Consider the following 9323-nt stretch of genomic DNA (forward strand, 5'->3'; position numbering starts at 1 on the left):
GCTCTGTTACAACTTAAAGAAATAAAACATTTTATTTTAAAAATTCCAAGTATGCTTCAAATGGAAACTGCCCATTTATTAAGCACCCACAGAGTTCCAAACATTGTACAAAACATTAAAACGTTTGTTCATACTCTTAGAGCAAAATCACCTATTCTGTTGCACTCATTTTTGCATGGCATTGACATTTTAATTCCACTGTCAGAAAACGATCAGTTCTTCAAGACTTGCTCAAGAAACAAGTTTCTGATCCATAGAAGTAGTTCATGTAGAAAGTTTCTCTGCCAACTGTTATACTTAATGTCCTCTCCCTGATTAAGAGAAAATGAAAGTATTAAGGCTACAGAAAATCAATTTTTTAAAATTCTTATTTATTTTTTAAAATTTCTTTTCAGTGTTCCAGAATTCATTGTTGATGCACCACACCCAGTGCTCCATATAATAGGTTCCCTCCATAATACCCACGACCAGGCTCACCCACCTCCCACCCCCCATTCCTCCAAAACCATCAGTTCCTCAGAGTCCAGTCTAATGGTTCGTCTCCCCCTCCAATTTCCCCCAACTCCCTTCTCCTCTCCACCTCCCCATGTCCTCTGTATTATTTCTTATGCTCCACAAATAAGCAAACCATATGATAATTAACTCTCTCTGCTTGACTTACTTCACCCAGAATATCAATTTTTAATAGCACGATACCTGAAATCTCAAGTTTAAAATCAGCATGAGGTCTTAGACTGTTTAGCCAACCAATTTACCACACTTAACTGTCATTCATATTATACCTTTTTGTTTGTCAAATTAATACGGCAAAACAAATTAGAAGTAGGTGAAAAAATTCAAAAGGCAAAGCACAGAAGTGATCAAAATAAAGCTATAAATCAGGCTAAAGCAAAGAACACCACGGTTTCCATACACTGGAGAAACTAAAATAAGACTGAATTAAAATTTAAAATGGTAGATAATACCAATTCAGAAATTCAGTGATTCCAAGATTTGTTTTTTCACACTCACCTCTGAAACCACCACCCCCCCTTCCTCCTCTGAAGCCTCCACCTCCTCTTCCACCTCTGAAACCACCTAAAAATAAAGGAAATATTTATAAAATTATTGTAGCCTATCCTACTCTGATAAGCCTAATACCCTAGATTGCAACTTTTTAAACAAGTATTCTGGTTTAATGAATTACAAAAACTTGTTACTTTAAAGTTCCATTCAGCCCTACTGTTAAGTGTAGGAGTACCTCAACTTTTGCTTAATTACTTTTTCAATTGAACTAAGGATGTTTATCATAAGAACAAAGGGTAGCAGATGGAGCTGATTTCACTCTGGAGAGCCTATAATAAAACAATTATTTAAAGTTAATTGAGCTACATTATGGACGATCACTGATGCTCACATGTTGACTAGAAAATGTAAAATTTTTAATTATTTAACACACATTTAGCTTCCTATTTCAGTCTCCATTTTTAATTCTTTTCGTGGTAAGGAATGATGAATTATAACAAGAGGAAAAACAAACATATTTCTAAAATACTGGTATACAAATATACAAGTTTTAAGAAAACATGAATTCTTTTCGTTATATATGAGACTGAATATAGAATGGGAGGGGGATCTCTAATTAGAGTCTCAAAAATATTTAATAGACATATATTCAGATTTCTTAAAGAGATTATCTCCTAGCTATGTGAACCCAAAAAAGCACATTTAGAATGAAATAACTAAATTGAGAAAGACAAGGGTAAAAACAGTTCTCTCCTTTCTGTTTCAGTAACAGAAGATATCCAACCAGTCTTCCGCTCCCCTTCCTACTAACTTGGCTCTGCCAGTCATCCCACCACCCATCCACCACCCCACTACTAACAGATCTAGCCATACTCGATGCTGCTGCACCTTATCCCCAACTCTGTTCATCGTCTAACCACCCACCATTTTATACCTTATAAAATGCTCAACAAAACATGAACAACCCCAAAAAGATAAAATCCTTCAAAATTACACTTTATTAGATTTTTTAAATGAGTTATTGAAACTGAGCACTATTACTCTGACAATCTGCCAAGATTTGAAAATAGCTTTTCTAAAAAAAATAAATAAATAAGCATAAAGGAGGTTTGCTTACATAAAAAATTGAACTGTACTATATGAATTGGCTGCTACTTTGAAATCTCATTAGAAAATTTCCCCCCAAAATAACTTACCGCCTCTGCCACCTCTGCCACCTCCACCTCTTCCTCCTCCTCGACCTCCCCTGCCACCACCTCTTGGAGGGCCCTTCTCACCTGGAGGTCGAGGTAAAAACCTCTGCAGTGGCAGCAGTTTATATGGGTCTATATAAAACTGGAAGTATAACAGAAACAATTAGTGTGACGACTTAGGAAGCATTACAGTATAATCGTTAAGAATCTACTCACTAGACTTAAAAGGCAAAGACTTAATTTCTTTGTGCCTTAGTTTTCTGATCTATCAAATCAAGAAAACAAAGTACCTACCCCAAAGTCTTTGTGAAGATCCAAAGAGTAATGTACACAAAGCACTTAAACTTCATACACAATAAGCATTTACATGCATACAAAAAACCCAAGACCAATTCCGTCTCATTTCTCCTGATAAATGGATGCCTTCCAAAAATTAACTACCTCTTCACTCAAAAGAATTGCCCTAAAATGAAAACTATTAAAAATTTAACATTAAAATTAAAAATGAGGCACATACTAGTTATTTCAAAACTTTAATAAAGGATCAGATCAGTAACTATTTGCTGAACATACAAAGTCATAAAGGATATGCATCAACTAAACCCACTCTATTATTTGGGATTAAAGACATTTTTCATAATAATGAAACATAATGAGGTATAGTTCACAATTTTACGTAAAACACGCATAAGCAGTTTCATATGGTAATGTATCACTTATAAGATGTCTGACTCCCTCTTTAGATACCACCTTATCACTCTTCCCTTCAAACCCATTCTCTCAAAAATACTGTCTTGCTCTGCACCGCCCAATTTAGCAGTCATTAGCCACATGTGGCTATTCAATTAACAATTAAAAATTCAGTTCCTGAGTTACTTTAGTCACATTTCAGGTGCTCAACAGCTACAAATGGTTAGTGGCTACTATACTAGGTAGATATTTCAATCATTACAGAAAATTCAATGAGACAGCCTAGGCTAGATAAGGAAGATCTGAACCTAAACAGAGAATCTAGAAATGGGGAAAGGCAGAATGTACCAATTTAGCATCCGTGATAAAAAACAAAACAAAACAAACCCACTAAATAAAAAATCCACAGGGGCGCCTGGGTGGCTCAGTTGGTTAAGCGTCTGCCTTCCGCTTAGGTCATGATCTCAGAGTCCTGGAATTGAGCCCCACCTAACTGGAATCCCCACTCAACCAGGAGTCGGCTTCTCCCTCTCTGCCCCTCCCCTGTTCATGCTCTCTCTCACTCACTCTCTCAAATAAATAAAATCTTTAAAATAATATATATTCAAGTAAAAATATCATGAAAAAGGGCAGGCATCCAGATGGAATTTAAGTGGGTACTGCAGGTAAATTCCTTTTTTCAAGTCACTAAATGAGAAGCCTGGCTCTCAGGCCCACCTAAAGCAAAAGTCAATTTCCCAGTGGGTACTTGCCAGGGTTCCTACAGCCAGTAGCAGCCACATGCCAGCAACAAGGCACTGTCCCCATCTCATCAGTGAGCCCAGCATTCCACTGGCTCCATGACATTTTGCCCTCGCTGTTGCTAAATCCAAAGAACACTCTACAGCAGCATTTTGCCACAGTTGAGCATTTCTGCTCTTCTGACTTTGGTGAAAACCACTTTTATAAAACTCTCCTGGTTTGTGTCCTCCTTTACTGATGTGACTTCTCAGTCTCCAAGAGAGAATATTAATTTAGGAGGTATCCCAAAGCTCTTTTTCTCATTCTTTCTTCCTAGACTGTACCATATATTGTCTGTACAATGACAACTTCCAATTCCATCTCTAATCCAGGCTCTTCCTTTGAGCTCCTAACTATCTGAGTATCTCCTAAGTGCTTCAAATTCATTATGTCTAAAACTGAATCCACCATCTTCCCCCAATTCCCTTCTTCTCCAATGTTCCTGATTTTGGTACATCCACAAAGATGCTGAAATCAGACATGTGAAAGATGGTGATTTTTGAGAGAGCATGAGCAGGGGGAGGGGAGGTAGAGGGAGAAGCAGACTCCCTGCTGAGCATGGAGCCAGCTGCCAACCAGGGGGTTCCATCCCAGGACCCTGGAATCACAACCTGAGCTGAAGGCAAAGGCTTTACTTAGCCACCCAGGCACCCCAGATATTGCTAATCAACTACCAAGATCTATCACTGCTACTTCCTGTATCTCTCATGAATCAATCCACTTTTCTCCATTTCCACTGTCACTACCACCCTAGTCCGAAATATCATCTCTTCCAGGATTAATCCAATTCTCTGTCCTGCCTCCTTTACATACTGTACTAACCCCTTTCCAGCATCCTCTTTTATTTTTCCAGTACTCTTTTTTAACATAACTTGACTGTATTTATCCTAATATTTAAAAACAAATATTTAAACTAAAATTTAAACAATATTTAAAAACAAAACTAACACTTAACTCTTTCCCACTACTTTGAACGCCTGCACCTCTCCAGTCTCATTTAAATGTTCTGTATCTGAACTATACTTCTGCTTTTTCAGATCCTTAAATTGCCTGTCTCAGAGACTTGTACAAACTGTTTTTCTCTACTTGCAATGGGCTTCCACCTCTTTGGCTAGCAGTGGTTCCCAAGTGTTAGCCTAATATATCAAAATTATCCAGGAGCCTCCTTTTTTACAACTGAATCCTGATCCCTATCTAAGACTTACTTGCTCAAATTTCTAAGAGTGGGGCCAAGAAATGATGACCTTAAAAGCTCCTGTAGATATTTGTTTTTTTTAAGATTTTATTTATTTGACAGACAGAGATCACAAGTAGGCAGAGAGGCAGGCAGAGAGAGGAGGAAGCACACTCCCCACTGAGCAGATGGCCCGATGTGGGGCTCAATCCCAGGACCCTGAGATCATGACCTGAGCCGAAGGCAGGGGCTTTAACCCACTGAGCCACCCAGGCGCCCCTCCTGTAGATATTTTGATGAGCAATGAGGTTTGAGAATCACCTCTAGTCAACTTTCAGGTCTCGGCTTCTAGTTCACTTCCTCAGAAATCCAATATATTAAATTTGGTCCCACTACTAACATTCTCATAGCAATCTGTATTTCTCCTTCATACCAAGTATCAAAATGTTATTGAAATATTTGTGAAATCATTTAATGTCTGACTTCTCCCAAATAATATTTCAAAATTTAACATTTTACTTAGAATTTTAGGTCATGTAAGCTTTCCAGTAAGAGCTTTACATAAACTAAAAAACACATTATAGCAGTTATAGAATTTGCTAATAAATATTTATTTTAAAATAAATGTTAAATATTAAATAATTGGCTTTTAGAGATCAGTTAAGTTCAACATTTAAAGTACAAAACATCTGAATTTAAGAGCTTCACTAGTGATACAGCAGGGGATTCTCAAGTGCTAAGTAGCACTGTCCTAAGGAAGGTCATTCACTTATAAAACCAAAGATCCTAGTTATCCTAAGCTTGACTCACCTTCTGCAGTTTTTTAAAGGAAGATGCCTTCATATTTTCTGACAATTTAACAGAAAAATACTATTAGTTGTATTAAGGAATAAGCAATTAAGATCAAAAATAACCTCATGAATTCATATGTAATTATAAAAACAAAGTCATATGGGAATATTTAGGAAAGGTAAGAAGTGAGTTTCCAAGAGAAAATGAAGTTTTTGTTTTTAAAACTTTTAATTCCACACTACTCCTGTGGCATCATCATAATCAAAACAAAGTACCTTAATCCTGTAGCACTTATCCAAATGGCAATCATTTCTAAAACCTTCCAAAAAAGGAAGTCACTCTTATAGGGTCTTTTCAATATTTGGAAATACATCCTCCTCTCTTGATTCTCCTTTATGGTCCAATCATAGCAATATTCTGTCCAATTTAATGAAGCAGGAAGTCTAATTAAATCAGGACTTAGCTCCAGAAAAAGCAAATGGTAACCTTCGAATGAGATCACTGGGTAATAATTAATTAATTAATTTAATCTAATTAAAAAGGATACAAAATCTCTAAGTTGTCCAAATATTTCATCCACTTTACCAATCTGTTCTTTGTTCTCTAAATAAACTGGAGCATTGAAATAAGGCACCTTATTTTCATCTGTAGTACATTTACAAACTATGTCATCTTCACAGGGATGCAGGAACTCTCCTAATACTGAAATAGGACAAGAAAATGTTAAAATATAAAACAATTTCAAATGATATTGACTAACATCATCTGGAAGCTTTCTTCTTGGCTACCTGGGATTTCACTTTATCTGTTCTCCTCTGAGGCCAAAAAGAAAAAAAAAAGCCCCAAACTCCACACTAGCTATGTGAACTGCAGTAAGATTCTTATCTCTGTTTCAGTGTCCCCGTCATTAATAAGGACTAATAACAGTACCAACACCTAACATACAGTATTATGAGGAATAAACACAATAATAAATGTCAAGTGCTAAGAAAAATGCCTGGCACATTAAAACCAACCTGTAACAGGTGTTTTATTATAATAATAACTATTATATTAAACACCATGCTTACACTCTACTGTCTCTTTTCATTTCCACAGTCCCTAACCGTAAATCAAGTCTTTGTTCTTTTTCTCCTCCCCTTTTATAACTTCCCATTACCTCCTCTACACCAATGACTCCTCACTCTTTTTCAAAGAAGTGTGGGATCTCAAAATACCATTATTTCTGACTATCACCCCATACAAAAATACTCATCACCTGCAAAACCTGCAAAACCAATTCTTCATCCCTATCACCCAAGCTCAAAACCTGGAACCTTTTATTCCCAAGTATTATCCAAGTTCTACTAAATTTGTTTCCACTGGAATCTCTCTCCCATCAAACCCTTCCTTTTTTTCCCTCACTTCCATCCCCCTCACAGTGCACCACGCCTGGATCATTGCATGCTGGGGGGCTAGGACCTATGACTCTACCCTTTGCACTCTTCAAACCATGTTGCACAACTGCTTTTGAGGCCCAACCTCGTCTTTATATTAAACTCTCTTCATCATTTCTCCTTTTTGATGTAGGTTTCTCCTGTCCAATCTGTGTCACATTCCGCGGCTTCCATCCCACCTCATTCATAATTACTTCAAAACTACTCTAATTAGGTCTTCTTCTTGGCTTCCCCTCTATAATTTCCCTTCCAAGCAATTTATTTCACACTTCTCTTACTTATGAACAGCAACTGAGAGCATGGGCTTTGGAGTCAGAAAAGCTTTGTATCTCAAATTGATCACTTATTACTATGATTCCAGAGTTAAAGAAACCTAACTCTGAATCACAGTTTTCTTACCTGTAAAACGGGAACAACAGGAGTAAATACACAATACTACCTACTTAATAACTTCGTTTTCAGCCCAAGCTCAATTTCCACCTCCACGTACGCATTCTACGTGTTCTTTTGCTTTCTTCATCTTCCCTTTCTCATCACAGCAATAAAGCATTATTTTAAGTCAGTTTACAGCATCTCCAGAACTGACTCCCCCAACCAAGCAGCAACTTCCGTAGGAGAGCTGCTAGAAGTATCTTTCAGCATGTAACCCCCGAACTTAAACCCATAACCTCCGCCCCAAGCAGGCTAACAAGCAGGCTAAGATTTAAGGCGACATACAAACTACATGTTCCGGAGGTCCTTGGTCCTGGCCTTTGTTAAAGCCTCCGCGGCCACCTCCTCGTCCAAATCCTCCTCGGCCGCCACCGCCGCCTCTGAAATTCCCGCCTCCGCCTCGGAAATGGTTGTTGCTGCCGCCGCGATTGAAACCGCCACCTCGATTAAAGCCCCCCCGACCTCCTCCTCGAAAAGACATGCTTACTTTACCTGTTGAGAAAAAAAAAAAAGTGCGTACCATTGGGTCACTGTGCCGTCTGGGTGCACCACCTAACCCCTCTGAGCCACGTTTAGAACACTATACGGGGGGACAATAATAAATACAGCAACCTTGCCACCTCACGCACGACCAAGTCGCTAGAGATGAACCTAAAAGGTGAGGAGAGTCACCTCCCCAGAGCCTGTGCGCGCTGACCGGACCACTCAGCAGCCTCGGCGTCCCCGCTTAGTACCTCCTCCCAGAGCAGGCAGGAAGGTCTTCACAATGCATTCCCTTCCTCCCCCCAACCCTCCCTCAGCTGGGTTCCGGGTCCAGCCATTTTCGGACCCTTCTGCTCCCTACTCCAACTCACCGACGCCACGTGCACCTCCAGCCCCGCTGAGCACGCCCACCTGCCCTGTACTTCCGCTATACACGAGCCTCCTCGGCCACCGTACCCGCACTCACTGAGGGCGAAGCGAGGAGGGGTGTGGTGCGGTGGGAAATGGCAAGAAACTCGAAGGACTGGTTTACAAAAAGCCAATCACCAGCAGAACCCGGGGCGCCGTCGCCTTTCAGAACAGCCTTTTCCGCTGGAAGAGCAGCAATACTGACTTCAAACCCCAGTTCACGACAGGTCAACTTGCCTTCACCTACGTAGGAAGTGACGTTTAATAGTGGCGTCCTTTGAATGCAAAGAAGCTGCAGGAAGTGTCGTCAGGCTGTTGCCCTGGGAGATGGCTGGCGTTAGTGATCCGCCGCCTCTCCCGGGAGCCTGCGGGTTCTAAGTGGCGGGGGAGTGGCCGTGAGCCCTGGCTTTTCAGGCGGTGAAATGGTCTCCTCGTTCGTCAATTCATTGCCAGCCGCAGCAACTCTGCAGCCCACATCTCTGAGGAATTTTCAGCTGTGCTCTGCCCAAAGGTGGATCTAGTGGCATTGCAACCCCGTGCAAGGTCTTCCTGCGTTCTTGGGAGCGCTTGTTTCTCCCGGAACTTTTGAAGTATGTACGATTGTGAGCTGACTGCGCCTGTCTTCTCCTACGGTTTCATCAGTTAAAGGAAGAAAAGCTAGGTGTATGTGTATCTTAAAAATATTTTTTTCTTTAAAAGTATATTTTATGTCATTGGGGAGGGTATGTGCTTTGGTGAGTGCTGTGAAGTGTGTAAATCTGGCGATTCACAGACCTGTACCCCTGGGGATAAAAATATATGTTTATAAAAAATTAAAAAAAAAATTTAAAGTATAATTTATGTGACAAAAGCCAAATATGTTTATCTTTTGCACCAAAAGGTTTATTGTCAAGTTGTTTTTGTTTTTGTTTTTAACATGCTTTAGTTAAT

At 39.6% G+C, this 9323-nt stretch overlaps 1 protein-coding gene across 6 annotated transcripts; it reads right to left on the minus strand.

Moving 5' to 3' along the window:
- Positions 1-13: 13 nt before the first annotated feature.
- On the minus strand, positions 14-8637 carry GAR1 (GAR1 ribonucleoprotein). Of its 6 annotated transcripts, none has more exons than XM_059171035.1 (7): positions 8452-8637; positions 7788-7994; positions 6182-6336; positions 5653-5712; positions 2202-2340; positions 1012-1077; positions 14-311 (listed from the first exon to the last, which is right to left on the minus strand). In XM_059171035.1, exons 2-7 carry the CDS (start codon positions 7981-7983, stop codon positions 298-300), a joined length of 630 nt encoding a protein of 209 aa, XP_059027018.1. In that variant the 5' UTR covers positions 7984-7994; positions 8452-8637; the 3' UTR covers positions 14-297. The 6 variants fall into 6 exon arrangements, with proteins under 6 accessions (XP_059027018.1, XP_059026998.1, XP_059026978.1 ...); XM_059171015.1 differs by having other exon boundaries at positions 8442-8637; XM_059170995.1 differs by having other exon boundaries at positions 8357-8636.
- Positions 8638-9323: the final 686 nt, after the last annotated feature.

The sequence above is a fragment of the Mustela lutreola genome, chromosome 1, assembly GCF_030435805.1.
Source record: "Mustela lutreola isolate mMusLut2 chromosome 1, mMusLut2.pri, whole genome shotgun sequence".
Taxonomy (NCBI): Eukaryota; Metazoa; Chordata; class Mammalia; order Carnivora; family Mustelidae; genus Mustela; species Mustela lutreola.

Excerpts from the sequence above, each read along its gene's own strand:
- GAR1 (XM_059171035.1), bottom strand. The coding sequence starts at position 7,983 with ATGTCTTTTCGAGGAGGAGGTCGGGGGGGCTTTAATCGAGGTGGCGGT. Across the intron at positions 6,337-7,787 it reads ACCTCCGGAACATGTAGTTT|TATTAGGAGAGTTCCTGCAT; the intron begins GTATGTCGCCTT and ends GTCCTATTTCAG. Across the intron at positions 1,078-2,201 it reads TGGCAGAGGTGGCAGAGGCG|GTGGTTTCAGAGGTGGAAGA; the intron begins GTAAGTTATTTT and ends CTTTATTTTTAG.